General features: G+C 43.6%; 1 protein-coding gene across 1 annotated transcript in view; it reads left to right on the plus strand.

The window, feature by feature from the left end:
• LOC308288772 (MAM domain-containing glycosylphosphatidylinositol anchor protein 1-like) overlaps positions 1-15,000 on the plus strand; it is a gene marked incomplete at both ends in the record, with an annotated part of 178,278 nt that overhangs the window by 75,901 nt on the left and 87,377 nt on the right. Inside the window, one exon of the mRNA XM_080730242.1 lies at positions 1,189-1,363. Coding sequence (XP_080586368.1) covers positions 1,189-1,363 — 175 coding nt within the window. The remainder of the gene's footprint in view (positions 1-1,188; positions 1,364-15,000) is intronic.

Raw genomic sequence — 15,000 nt, forward strand, 5'->3', positions numbered from 1 at the left:
AATTGTCTTTTTGAGTGGTGGTCACACCACTCCTATAAGGAGCTGTGTGGTATGCATGTACAGTATGTAGCCTGTATGTAGCCTGCAATACCTCCGCTGACACCTGCAAAAAGCAGCCTCATGGTGGCGCTAGATGGGGGGCATGTGAGAAATCAGGGGCGGAAGTTGTGGTTTGCCAGCCAAGGAGTGTGTACACAGTTTGGCATGGATGGGGCAACGGTGCCGGAGATAAGAGTAGGGCCAAAACTGTGACGTGACGTGACGGACAGACGGATGGACGTAAGGACTGACAGACAGATGGTGGAGGTTTTGATAGTAACTGCGACTTGATGGTCGCAATAAAAAAATACTCTTTGCGCTTTTAGCAAAGGGAGCCAAGGCACTCTTTTAAAAGTGCAAGTTCACGCGGGTGTGATTTTTATTAGATTGGTAATAACGATAAATCCTGCAGGCTAATCCCCTCCCCCCTTTCTCTCTCTTTCTCTCTCACCCCCTCCAAAAAGAGTTAACTTGCAATTCGAGTGTAGGGTACGCAGCGAAATACCCAACGCCAACACCATTTCTAATCGTACGCTTTATTTAAGTTAATTGAAGTTAGTTGAAACCAAGAATTAACAATCAGACTTTTCAGACTAGAGACATTTTAATGACAAAAATGTATAATCCTTATTGTGTATCGATCACAATCATTATGCTTGCATTTAGAGATGTGCCGATTGATCGGTGAGTGATCGCAATCGACCGATAATGCCTCTATCGGCTTTGATCGGTATCGGCTTTGCCTCTATCAGCTTGGACGATCTACAAACTAGAACAGCTATTTTCACAATATTTATCTGTGGGACTGAATGTAACCTCAGCTTCAACTCCTACACGTTGAATTGGATACTAAAGGACCTCAGCCTGCAGTCTCTTAATGTTTATACTTAATATACAATGTCAATGTTTTGTAAGAAGAATCATTAAATATATAAATGCTGCTACAGTAACACAATAAATAGAAGAATTTGTGGATTTGACGCTGTGATCGGGAATATCGGTAGATAGGCCTACTGATTACAGTTGATCCGTGATTGGAGCATCTCTACTTGCATTTAGACCGTCTTTACAAAAACTGATGACACCACCCAAACTCTCTCTCTCTCTCTCTCTCTCTCTCTCTCTCTCTCTCTCTCTCTCTCTCTCCAGGTCAAGTGGACGAAGACGGCAGGCAGTGCGTCAGAGAAGTTCCAGGAGACGTCCATCTACAATGAGACACTGCGTATCAAAGCCATCCAGAGAGTGCAGGGCGGCCGCTACTATTGCAAGGCTGACAACGGGGTGGGGGTGGCTGCTATCAAGTCCATCCGCGTAGATGTGCAGTGTAAGTGGACAGGGATACAGAACCAACAGAGAGAGGAAAAAGTGGTGAAGCTGGTGGTTAAGATTAAAACTGTGTTACTACCAGGCGGTACGTGCTCCCTAGCCCAGTGGTTCTCAACCTATGGGTCGAGTCCCCAATTTATTTTGGGGGGGTCCCCAGATGATTATCTTAATGTGCAACATTGTTTTCTCACTCAACAGTAAACAAACCAACGTAAAGTTTGAGTCTGTAGAGGGTATGGGCACATTTCTAAAGTGAATATTTAATACCTCTAAAATGACAAATTAAACATTGGCCAAATTGTTAAATATCAGAGGCAGAAATTGTGAAAATAGCCGATCTACATGTTCACAACGCCTCGCAACGCGAGAACCATGTTATACAAAATGTAATGCCTCAACTCTTAGTGCTCGTCAGGGTGGTCAGGGGGTCCCTTGTTAAAATATGATTATTTTGGGGATCACGGCCTGAAAAGGTTGAGAACCACTGCCCTAGCCCACTGTTTCTCAACCAACCAACAGTCCAGTCCCTCTGTCCTGCTCATAAACCACATACTTTCTTTACCCAACGAGGTATTATTATTCTTTTTTGTAATGTCGGGTTGTTTACTCCCCCTGTACCCCGGTTTTCAGTTATCCAGACAGTAGGGAGAGAAGAATGACAAAAACCCTTTACCGGATTTAGCTGTAGTATGACATATTCTGACGTAGTATTTCATAACAAGCAAACATTTGGCCAAATTAGCAGATCTACAAGATCATGTCGCATCAGATTGTGAGATATAGTCAGTACTGTACGGTATATAGGGTTTAACTGGTCAACTTCGAGTGTTTGACACAAATAAACTGAATCCACGATGACAATTTGGACAAGCAAGAGAGGGAGGACAAAGGAAGGTGCCCTTGCTTTCCATAAAAATGATCACCAGTAAGACTCCCTAATCGGGAGATAAGCGACCGTCAGGTCGCATGTATGTTGTCTGCAAAAAGCAGCCTCATGGTGGCGCTAGAAGGGGGGCATGTGAGAAATCAGGGGCGGAAGTTGTGGTTTGCCAGCCAAGGAGTGTGTGCACAGTTTGGCATGAATGGGGCAACGGTGCCGGAGATAAGAGTAGGGCCAAAACTGTGACGTGACGTGACGTGACGTGACGTGACGTGACGTGACGTGACGTGACGTGGCGGACAGACGGATGGACGTAGGGACTGACAGACAGCCGGTGGAGGTTTTGATAGTAACTGCGACTTGATGGTCGCAATAAAAAAATACTCTTTGCGCTTTTAGCAAAGGGAGCCAAGGCACTCTTTTAAAAGTGCAAAATCTATAAGGCTCTTAGTATGTTTTGGCCTTCAAATGGAGGAACACTCTCCACAAACTGCACCCCCAGTACCCATCCCACCCGACTGGGTGGTCTTTGTACAGTGTTTTGAAAGTGTGTATCAAAACAGCAACATGGGTACGCCAAGACCTGCCCACGGAAGCTTGTGATTTGCTGAACCTGAGCTAGGGAGCGTTCCTTTGGGTACCCTTGGACCGTGCGTAGCGCCGAAAGTCGGGGGGGGGGGGGGGAGATTTACTATTCTGTCCATATCGTGACATAACTCGGGAAGGCGCTGAGTCGGCTTATGCAACCTCCGCAATGCTCGACACAGCGACTTGCTCGCTGCCACTCGCTCGCCGGTGTCTCACGTGGCTCAAGGTCGCCTGATACAGCGCGCCTCCGTCGTCATCACCGAAAAACAGGCGCTCCTTTACAAGAACCCGCCGGAGCCATGTTGCTGTTTTGAAACACGGGTTTTTAAAGACCCCCTTCTTCACTGCCGACAGTGAAGGTTCAGTGTCTTGGAGCTGTGTTGTTCTGTCAAGGTTGAGAAGCAGTGCTTGGTTATAGGGGTCTCGTGCTGCTGTCCGTTTCGCCGTCCCACTGTCCCTCTGAGTCAGGGGTCAGGTCATGGAGACAAGGCTGGTTCACTGGGGGTCCCTGAGGACCCCTGGTCCAATACACCTCACATCCGCTGTAGGATCTCTCTCGCTCTCTCTCTCTCTCTCTCTCTCTCTCTCTCACACACACACACACACACACACACACACACACACACACACACACACACACACACACACACACACACACACACGCATGCAGCAGCCACTCACGTATAACTCACGCACACTCATTGATTTGCACAAAGTGCTGTTACCCCCCTGGGAATGTGTCACCAGCTCTGCGTGGTGTTGGTAATTGCAGGCAGATTGTGCAGCATTTGTGTCTGTGACAGGAGCTGTGATGCTAAGCGGCAAAGACATACACGTGGCTCATTAGCTCCTAGACTACGTAGGATGACATTATAGTGATGCACTAATTAGATCAAAAGGAATAATGGAGAGAGAGAGAGAGAGAGAGAGAGAGAGAGAGAGAGAGAGAGAGAGAGAGAGCAAACAACACTCATGTGACAATCTTGACAATGGAATATATCTTGACACACACAGCTCAATTCTGCACATTTGAATCATTATGACAGAAATTGTATGTTTGATATTGTTTGTTTTGTTATTATTATTATTTTTTTTCCCCGACTGCACTTGATGCTTTGGCAATATTGTAATTGTTATAGTCATGCCAATAAAGCTATTTGAATTGAATTGAGCTGACGAATTGAAAGAGAGAGCAGTAGTTGTAAGGAAGAGGACAGGAGAGCACAAGAAGAAAAGAAAGTGATAGATGAGATAAGAGACAGAATAGAGAAAAGGAAAGAACAATAAAATGAGAACCCCCCCCCCCAGGGGTCCCGACCCACAGGTTGAGAACCACTGTGTTAGGTGATGTGTGTGAGAGGGAGGGGTTGTAGGTGTTGGATCAGGCTTCTCTCTGCCTCTGTTTCTCTCTCTGCCTTTCTCCCCTGTATCTCTCTTCTGTTTCTTTGCTGCTCCTTGTGCTGTCCCCGTGTGATTCTTTATATTGCTTGTATTTGCTTCAGACATATTTTTCTGTTTCTTTATGATAATTGTTCTTCTGTTTCTCTGTCTTCTTTCTCCCACACCCTCAGCCCCCACCCGCACCATTGTTTCTTCCTTCTAGCCTTAGGCGCTCTCTTCTCTTCCATTTCCCTCCTTTCATCGTTGCAGATCGTTTTATTTCTTTACCAGGGAGTGGCTTTTGTTCCCTCTGCCAGACGGCTGAATAATCATTTATATATTTCCCAACTTCCCATGTTGTCCCTCGTTTTGCATGAAACAAGTTCAGTCAGTCAAATCTTGGAATTTAGAATTTAGAATATATTTTTATTGAGCATATCTGAGAATAGCCTAGACAGTATGAAGCATAGTTTTGGCGTCACGGCTCTGTCCCATTTCATTCATTCCCTGTGAGCAGAATTATAATAAATGATTTGCCAACTATATGTTACAGGGAATGAAATGAAATAGACCCCACGAGGGAATCATAGAAACAGAGCCCACAGGTGGCTGCTGGGGTGGTGGTGGGAGCAAAGAACTAGCGCAGAGTACAAAGCAGCAGCAGCAGAGAAGAATATAGATGGAACGTTGGCAAACGAATCAAGTCTTTTGAACAGCTCTTTGAAATGAACTACGGGATCCGGTTCACAGTAGGGAGCCGCTCCTTTCTAAATGTGAAAAAAGTACAAACATTCTTTACTTATGTAAAAGTATCAATACTGCAATACCGTGGGAACATCACCATACCGGTATGTAAGAGTAAACATTCTGTTAGCAACTTTGACAAATTAGTTTGAACAGGTTAAAGAGGTGGTGCCATATGTGCTTTTTTTCTGTTTTGTATGTGTCTATGGAGTTAACAACTTAACATTACTCTAATAGACCACCGGGTGTGGTTATAATGTGCAACTTTTGTAACTCAAATTTTGCTTCTTGGGAACCCTGGAACTAAATATTTTGAGATGGGTCGGGGGCCAAATACATATCATTTTTGAGGGTCCTTCACATGAAAAATGTTGAGCACCACTGACATAGAAACATAGGCTTTTCAAAAAACCTTAGAAGCATTTGAAATATTCAAAGACTTGCACAAATTTTCACAAATAGCAGATCTACAAGCTCGCAGCGCGTCACTCGGTGCCGCGCTGTGAGCTTGTAAATTATATCTGCTATTTTTCAATATTTTAAGTACCCAGGACCCAGAATTTGGTGTGACGCCTTCATTAAATACATGTCAAATATGTCTTTGAATGTGGATTTATTCCATCCATCACGGAAAGGCAGCAAATCCCAACCATGCGAAAACATCATTAGAGAAGAAACCTTCAGTGCTGATGAGCACATTACTTTACAGTGCCCGCCTCAACCGCCTCAACCTGCCCCTTCAATAAAGTGTACATTTCTTGACCCAGCTCAACCCGGCCTGCGGGCTGACCGCGGGGGACTGCGGGTTCGGGCCGGCCCGCACATCACTAATATGCATGCGTGTGTGTACATTTATCATTCATCTACCCAATACGCGCATGCCCACACAAACACACATACTTATGCATGCGTACGTGCACATTCATCTTTCATTTATCCATTCTGCCAGGCCTCCTCTCCTGTATTCCAGTGTTCCTGTCAGTCACGTTGTTGCTCTGATAAAAAGGAATGTTTCACGACTACATGAACATTTCATACCAGGCTTGTTTGCAGACATGGATAACTAGTTAATGTCATGTTATCAGAGTATGGACACTGTGTTTCTGTCACCAGCTCTGCGTGGGCTTGGTAATTGCAGGCAGATTGTGTTCCGTTGGTGGATGTGACAGGAGCTCTGTGATACTGAGCAACAAAGACAGCCCCCCACCCACCCACACATGCACACGTGTGGGGAGGACGCCCATTAGCTCCCAGACAACATAGGATGACATTAGAGTGATGCACTAATTAGAACAACACATTAATGGAGAGAGAGAGAGAGAGAGAGCGAGAGAGAGAGAGAGAGAGTGTGTGTGTGTGTGTGTGTGTGTGTGTGTGTGTGTGTGTGTGTGTGTGTGTGTGTGTGTGTGTGCGTGCGTGCGTGCGTGCGTGCGTGCGTGCGTGCGTGCGTGCGTGCGTGCGTGCGTGCGTGCGCGTGCGCGTGCGCGTGCGCGTGCGTGTTCGTGTTCTTTTATCTTTCTATAAAAGCTCAGTGGGAAAGTCATTGTCATCTGTTGAATGAACAGCCAGACATACTGCTATGAAAAGGTGAAGTGAAGGCACTCAGGTTCCTTGTGAATATACACTTGTTTTGATTAACTTTTGCTTTCTGATAATATCATTTTTATTTATTTTTTACGTGAGATAGAAATATTCTTTATTTATTTCTCACAGTTCCCTCTTACATATTAGATCAGAAATTGGAAAATCCTATTTTTCTAATTTGTATTTCTAAGATCTTAGACGTCGTAGGCTACTTGATAACAGACAATTGAATTCAACCTTGCCTGGCTGGGAACTGTCTCCGCTATTATTTAAACTTTAAATTTAAAATGAAAAAACTTTGGTGAAGGTAGTATTGGGTGTGTGTTTGTTATCTCTGCCAAGTCGGAATGGCCGTGGGCGGAGATTATGTTTTTGTCCCTGATCTAAGAGTCTAAAGCTGCGTCCAAACCTGAAGCTATTTCTTCTATTCTAGTCGCTTCTATCGCTTCACTTTGGTCGTGCAGGTCCACGTTGGTAAAAAATCATGTCCCGTTGGAATCAAGGCGAAACACCCGGTAAAAAGGAAGTCCCAACACCAAACACCAAAAACATTTCTGTGTCTCCGGACATCATCAATGCTGATTGGCTGTCAGGACGATGGGAGTGGGGGTGAAGCGATGGTCGCGGTGGTGAAGCGATGGTCGCTTCAGTTGAATTGTGTGGGGGCGAAGATAAGAGGCGACGCGCCGCCCCGTTCGGATCGTTCGCGCCGCGCCCGGTCACGCGCCGTCTCGTCTTTGCATTCACTTTGTATGTAATCGCGCCGCTCGAACCATCCAGGTTTGAACCCAGCTTATATTTTTGATGACCAGAAAGTCATTAGTACCATGGTGAAGTCATGCAACCTTTCCTCATTAGCATACTTTTGGTAAAAATCAAGAAATGTAAGTAAAAAACAGGAAATCGTATTTTTGCTTGTACTAAATTTAGAAAGATGATAATTAATTATTCATTTAGATCCACGTCCAATTTCCCATTAAAAGTGTTACGACGCACTATGGATTTGTAAGAAATGCACACTGTAGATGTGTGCCTGCTTGTACAGTATGTGCCTGCCTGAGTGCAGATGTGTGCGTGCGTGCGTGCGTGCGTGCGTGCGTGCGTGCGTTTGCGTGTGTGTGTGTGTGTGTGTGTGTGTGTGTGTGTGTGTGTGTGTGTGTGTGTGTGTGTGTTTGTGTTTGAGTGAGAGAGAGAGGAGGAGAGGGGGTGGTGTTAGTACGAGACAGAGTGAATAAGTGAGTGTTTAGCAGAACATCAGATCTTTAGCGAAAAGCCTCTGTTACCATCTGTCACATGTGTGTTTCCAGACGTGTGCGCCGGTGTCACCTCAGAGCACGAACACACTGAGACAACCAGGAAGAAACTCCTTCACATAATGTCTTCTCCATGTCTGAGAAGAGAGAGACCAAACCGAACAGGGAAAAGCACTCAAGGTTCATGGGGTTCTTTATTGTTACATTGTGTAGGCCTATATGGGTACATACGAGTACAATCATTTTATTCTCATGCATACAGTATATCTCACAATTGCTGCACACACCAAAGAAAACCAACAACATTACAGTACACCCCGTTTGCCCTTACCGTTGTGTTACTATTTCTTTTCTTGGGCTACATGTGGTGATACTGGCTCCCTTCAAGTCACTCTGGAGACACACATTAGCTTAATGGCTAAAATGTAAAAACAATAACTAGTTGGCCTATTATTATTTTGCAAAACCACCACACAGACAAATCATGTTTATGCCTCCTTGCAAAGATTTATTGTGGTAGTAAATTGTGCAGTAAAGTTCACTGCCATGCATCTGTCCTGCATTTATTTTCACACTCAAAAGTGATTTAAAATATGATGAGCACAGGAATCTAGTGAATGAGACAGCAGTGTCCTGTACAGTGTCACACTAAAACTCCTCAAACACCCAGTGCTGTCACAACACTGTTGCATGGGAGCCATTACTTAGTTAATTAGGTGAGAATGATGTCCTCTCTGTCTCACACTGGCCATGCTCTCTCTATTAGATTAATCGATCACCCCAGAGGACCATTAAACCAGGACATTTAAATGCTACTAACTCACTCACTAGGCCGGGGCTTTGAGATGGGGACATTATGCAGGGGTGGGGGGGCAGAGGTTCCCCCCGGGACAAAACAAACCAATCCACGGATGCAGGTTCTTGGGTCTGTGGGTGCACCATGGTTTAGTGGTATGGAGGAGACTAGACCAGTGGTTCTCAAACTTGGGGTCAGGACCCCAAGTGGGGTCCCCAAATTATGTTGTGGGGTCCCTAGATGATATAGCTTAAAGTATATATTTTTTTGTTCACTCAACGGTAAACAAACCAACACACAGTATATAAGTGTATACAGGTTATCTGCACATTTATAAAGTGAAAATTTAATGACTTTCAAGACCAAACTTTCAAACATTAAGTAAGCAAGAGGCGAACATTGTGAAAATAGCAGATCTACATGCTCACAACGCCTCGCGTTGCGAGGCGTTGTGAGCATGTAGATTGTCTATTTTCACAATATTTATCTGTAGAACCGAGTCACATTAAATGTAATACCTTCAATTCCAAGTGCTTGCCAGGGTGGGGGTCCCCAGTTCATATATGTTTATTTTGGGGGTCACAGCCTAAAAAGGTTTGAGAACCCCTGGTCTATAGGGTTGCAGATCACACTAATACAACCCAGCAAGCAGTGGTGGAAAGTAAGTCACACATTACAGTACATTTACTCAAGTAACAACATATCGCAAAGTGGCATGTTGTGAGCCTGTAGATCTGCTACTTTCAAAGGATTGTGAAATGGGACCTTCTTTCATAATGAGTACTTTAACTTTTGATAATTTTATTACATGTTGATGCCAATACTTTTGTACTTTTACTCGTGTAAATCTTGAATACCATATAATTTTGGGGTCCTTGACATGAAAAAGTTTGAGCACCACTAACATAGAAACATACCGGTATAGGTTTTTCCAAAAACCTTAGAAGGATTTAGATGACATTTATAGAATCGGGTCAAAAATATTGAAAGACAGACACATTTTCAAGATTTTTCCCCTTGAAGAACATTCATGGGGGGCCTGCAGTCCTTGTACCCAGGGCCCAGAATTTGGTACGACACCCCTGCTCACACATTTAATCATTTATTTATGTCCACATAAGAGATCGATAAGATAGTTACAATAGTTACCTACTGTACTCCTCCCACGAGGGAAATTCAGATATCGCAGCCCAAGCCAGCTACTTTTTTTTTCATCTTAACCCAGCTGAACCCAGTGCTGCCCACAAGGAGCGCGAGGGGGAGGGGAGCAGTGATAGCTGGAGCGGGGAATCATACCTGCGACCTCTGGGGCCTCCGGAGTCCTAGGTATGGACACTAACCACTCAGCCATCACTGCTCTAAAATATAGGCCTACAATACAAGGACACAAATATTACAAGGTGCTGTAAATAATGTGCAGTCAGCTAATGTTGGACAAATATCCATTACCCACACACCCCTCAAGGGGCAACGTCTTTGTCATATTTAGCGGTTACGAATAATAGAAGAGATTGTTCGACAGAATTTTGCAAGCTGTTTAGCTGCAATCCTAAGCATCCTAAGTTGTTGGAAGCCTCTTACAACCACACACACACGCACGCACGCACGCACGCACGCACGCACGCACGCACGCACGCACGCACGCACGCACGCACGCACACACACACACACACACACACACACACACACACACACACACACACACACACACACACACACGTATTGTGGCCGGCTTATAACCTGCCCTCTGACCGTGAATAGATGATAAGATCACTCCACACAGCGTTTTACCTGCTTTGTCTAAAGTGAGTGTGTGCATGCGTGTCTTGTTTATTGTCTCTCTCTCCCCTCGGTGAAGGTTATACCACTACACACCATAGGTCTGGAATGACCTTGACCTTAACAGTGGCTCATTTTGCTGCTCACTGGTGTTGTTTTCTGGGGGGAAAGAAGCATAATGTGAACATGAGCAGGAAATAAATGAATCACAGACAATGCCAGGGAGAGAGAGAGAATTAAAGGAAGTGTGTGAAAATATATACAGTAATCTGAGCATAATAAATCACAGGTTAGTCTGAATTCGTTCAGCCAAAATGAATTCTCTTTTGTCTCACTTTGAAATATATGAGTTACCAGTAAGATGCCTATATCGAGGGGCTCGCATTGAGGAGAAGATTAACACTAATGGTTGGAAGGTGGTTTGATGAATCTTTTTTTTATTTGTATTTCTATTTTTCTTTTTACATTGCAGTTTGATTAATTGTATTCACTTGATGCATTAAAAAAGAGTTTGTACAGCGATATATCCACACATTGCTTGGAGACTGAATAAGAAGGGTTCACCTAAGATTCAAACACACAATGAAAACAGACTGGGAAAGGTATAAATACTGAACTCTACGAGCTGGTTCAGTATATCCACAAACAAAAATGTGTGTCCAAATATTATCTCTATTTGCAGTAACGTGTAAAATGACATTAATTTCAAGCTATACTCATTTCACCTTTAATGCATACTGGTCTGTTCCCGATGGAACTTGCTGTGAAGCCAATAGAAATGTGATATAATGGCATCACCGTGACGCTGCAATAATGCAGACATCCAGCAGTACATTCGATACCTCCTGATCAATACGCATGATCAGATTTCAATCGCACCACTGTCATCACTTCCTGGTAACACACCCCAGAGAGGGGCTCACATTTTAAAGTGTTTATCTTGTTACTGCATCCATGCTGTTGTATTCTGAGCCTCCAGGATGATGACAGCATCATTTATACATTCAAAATATATTTTCATGTTAAAAAAAAAAAAAAAACAGTAATTAACATGTGTGATCTATATCTATTAAACCAGCAAACTCACTCACTCACACACTCACACACTCACACTCTAACGCTCTAACGCTCACGCTTATCTACGTTTATCTATTCACTCGCTTCAGCAACTGATCCCAAAGTTCACATGGTATTGGCCATTAGCATTATACCAACGGTGACGGAGCCCGAATTTCATTTCTCCCAAATTAAAGCTGTTTATTAGCGTTTTCTTAGCCTGTCGTCAGGGTTACGGTCCGTTCCTCCAGGCCATGGGATCTGTAGCCCCACACACACACCCCTCTCTCTCACAGTTAGGAATGTGCATTCTCTCTCTCTCTCTCTCTCTCTCTCGCTCTCTCTCTCTCTCTCTCTCTCTCTCTCTCTCTCTCTCACACACACACTCTCTCTCTCTCTCTCTCTCTCTCTCTCTCTCTCTCTCTCTCTCTCCCTCCCTCCCCCTCTCTCTCTCTCCCCTCTCTCTCTCTCTCTCTCTCTCTCTTTCTCTCTCTCTCTCTCTCTCTCTCTCTCTCTTTCTCTCTCTTCTCTCTCGCTTTCACCAGGTGCGTTTGATGTGTGTCTCATCTTCCAACGGGTATGAAAAAACTATGTGGAGCAAGCATATATAATAGCAAACATATAATTTTCCGAATGTCTGTCTGTCTGTCTGTCTGTCTGTCTGAGTGTCTGTCTGTCACAGCGTTTCTCCTCAGTGGCTGGAGCAATTGATCTGAAATCGCATCACCATTAGCATATGAACACACCTGACATAACTGTGAAGCCCGTTTGTCACTTTCACAAATCATATGCTGTATATTAGCATTTTTATGGTGTATCTACTATCTATTCTGCATCTAGCATGAGGCATATATATTCTGCATCTAGCATGAGGCAACATGTTTAACCAGCTGTGTGTGTGTGTGTGTGTGTGTGTGTGTGTGTGTGTGTGTGTGTGTGTGTGTGTGTGTGTGTGTGTGTGTGTGTGTGTGTACTGTGTACCGATCATGCAGATCGGTACACAGTATCTCTGTAGCCATTAAATTAAACGGGTATGTCTTACATTGATGCTCCTACATATTATGTTGTTTGTATAGAGTTTTGTAAAGCGCCTTGGGTTTATGAAAGGCGCTATATAAATGCAAGTTATTATTATTATTATTATTATTATCATGCAAGCACCAGTTAAAGTTACTTTCCATCCCTCATATACTGTGTGCACAGTGCACATCCCATAACCTACACACGGCACATCATTTCGGAGCTCATATCTTTGAACGGGTAAGGGCTAGTTCACCTAATTTAGCTGTTAAATTATTTGTATCCATCATAAATATACACTCCTCCATGAGCTGCTCCTTACATTATGATGCTAGTTATAGAACACATAGAATCAAAAACAGATCTAAATCACAGAATCAAAAACAGATCTAAATCACAGAATCAAAAACATAGATCTAGAATACATAGCGCTTCTTAAAGAATTGACTTGTACAGTAAGGTACAGTACAGTAAGGTACGGTACAGTAAGGTATGGTACAGCACAGTAAGGTACACTACAGTAAGGTACAGTACAGTACAGTATAGTAAGGTACAGTACAGTACAATAAGGGACAGTACAGTACAGTAAGGTACAGTAAGGTACAGTACAGTAAGGTACAGTACAGTAAGGTACAGTACAGTAAGGTCAGTACTGTACTGTTCTGACAGACAGGAACATTATTGAGAAGGACACTATTGTGCAGACTAGACACACACACACACACACACACACACACACGCACGCACGCACACACACACACACACACACACACACACACACACACACACACACACACACACACACACACACACACACACACACACACACAGGGTATAGCTGCTCAGATTCACCGCTCCACTTTGAACCGAGGTTTGATTTTTTATTCTAGACACGCTGTTCTTGCATGACAAAACATTGTGAAGTGCATTATTCTTCTCCCAAGACAGTAAACTTGTAAACATGAAAAGAGACCTTTCACCTTCAGGTCTTCAGTTTCACAGCAGGTCAGTGAAGACTGAGAGAGAAAGTGATAAAACCCTGGCAGGGACATAAACAGATGAATAAGTAAACACAGGAGGCCAATAACCCAGGAAATAAACCAGGAGAGAAACTGTGAAATAGGTATCCAGCGGGCGCGCCTCTACAATCCCACGCTTTTACATTTCCTTAAGAGTTGCATGCCAGCTCAGCACTTTGTGAGTGCAGCCACAGTTAGTCTGCAGTGGCCAGGGAGCGCCACACACATCACTTTGTATTGTAGGCAATAACCATTGCAGCCAGAGGCTTATGTCCACTGTAACACACTGTGCAATACGTCCTGCAAAGTGTTTCACTGTGGGCTGTTTTCACAATGGTGCATAGAGCAGGGGTTTTCAAAGTGGGTGACGGGGCACCCTGGGGTGCCGCGATGGCACTCCAGGGGTGCCGCGAGATAATTTTATAATATTTGAAATGTATTTGGACATTTAAAAATATATTTAGTATCATTTTAAACTTGAAGTACAAAGTTATTTTCAGGCAGTTCTAACCAAAATGGCTGTTATCTCAATGTTTTCCTCACAACATAATCACTAAAATATGCTATAAATATAAGGTGCTGGGAGTGAAAATGATCAATATCGTCACTGTCAGGCAAAAACCTTGTATCTCCAAGTTTCAAATGTGTATGTTTTTTGGTAAAATAAAATACTTCATCATAAAAAAGTGTCACACAAGTAGTGAAAATAGCAGATCTACAGCACATCGCGAGGCGTTGTGTGCTTGTAGATCAGCTTGTAGATCGGATTTTCACTACTTTAAATCGTTTTTAAAATAATAACACAAAAAGAGAAGGTTTTGGACATACAAGGTTTCCACCCGACAACGACGATTTAATCTAAATGCAAGTTATTATTATTATTAATGTAGGGGTGGCTCGGATGAAAAATAATATTCATGGGGTGCCCTGAGACAAAAAAGTTTGGGAACCCCTGGCATAGAGAGACTGAATGCAGCTACCGGTTAGCCTCGTAAACCAGTCTCCCTTCCTGCCTTCATTCGAATGCGAGCAAACTGAAGATGGGAGGAGTCAGTTTACTAGGCTAGCTACCGGTAGCTGTATTTTTGTCTACACCACTGGAATAGTGCTCTCTCTCTCTCTCTCTCTCTCTCTCTCTCTCTCTCCTCTCTCTCTCTCTCTCTCTCTCTCTCTCTCTCTCTCTCTCTCTCTCTCTTTCTCCATAGAGTATGTGTGCAATTAAGGTTTCTTTGGTGTGAGGATTTTCATGGCAGACATGTTTGTTCTAAGTTTGGTGCGGATTGGAGCCTATATGGAATAGAAAGGTAATTAGACCCCTCTTTTTAACTTTCCCTCTTAAAGGAGTCATCCAGACCAAAACACATATAGGGTTAAATCTGTCTTTTATCATACCCCTTTATACCTGCTTTAGTCGATTTTTTTCATAGCTGCCCCTTTTGCTAGATTTCGGCTGCCCCTGTTGCTAGATTTTGCGGGCCTTCTCATAACTAACAGAGTGTATAGCCTTTATACTAGTGCGGTTATTTCTTCAGCTTC

The sequence above is a fragment of the Nannobrachium achirus genome (assembly GCF_963921795.1).
Source record: "Nannobrachium achirus genome assembly, chromosome: 7".
NCBI lineage: Eukaryota > Metazoa > Chordata > Actinopteri > Myctophiformes > Myctophidae > Nannobrachium > Nannobrachium achirus.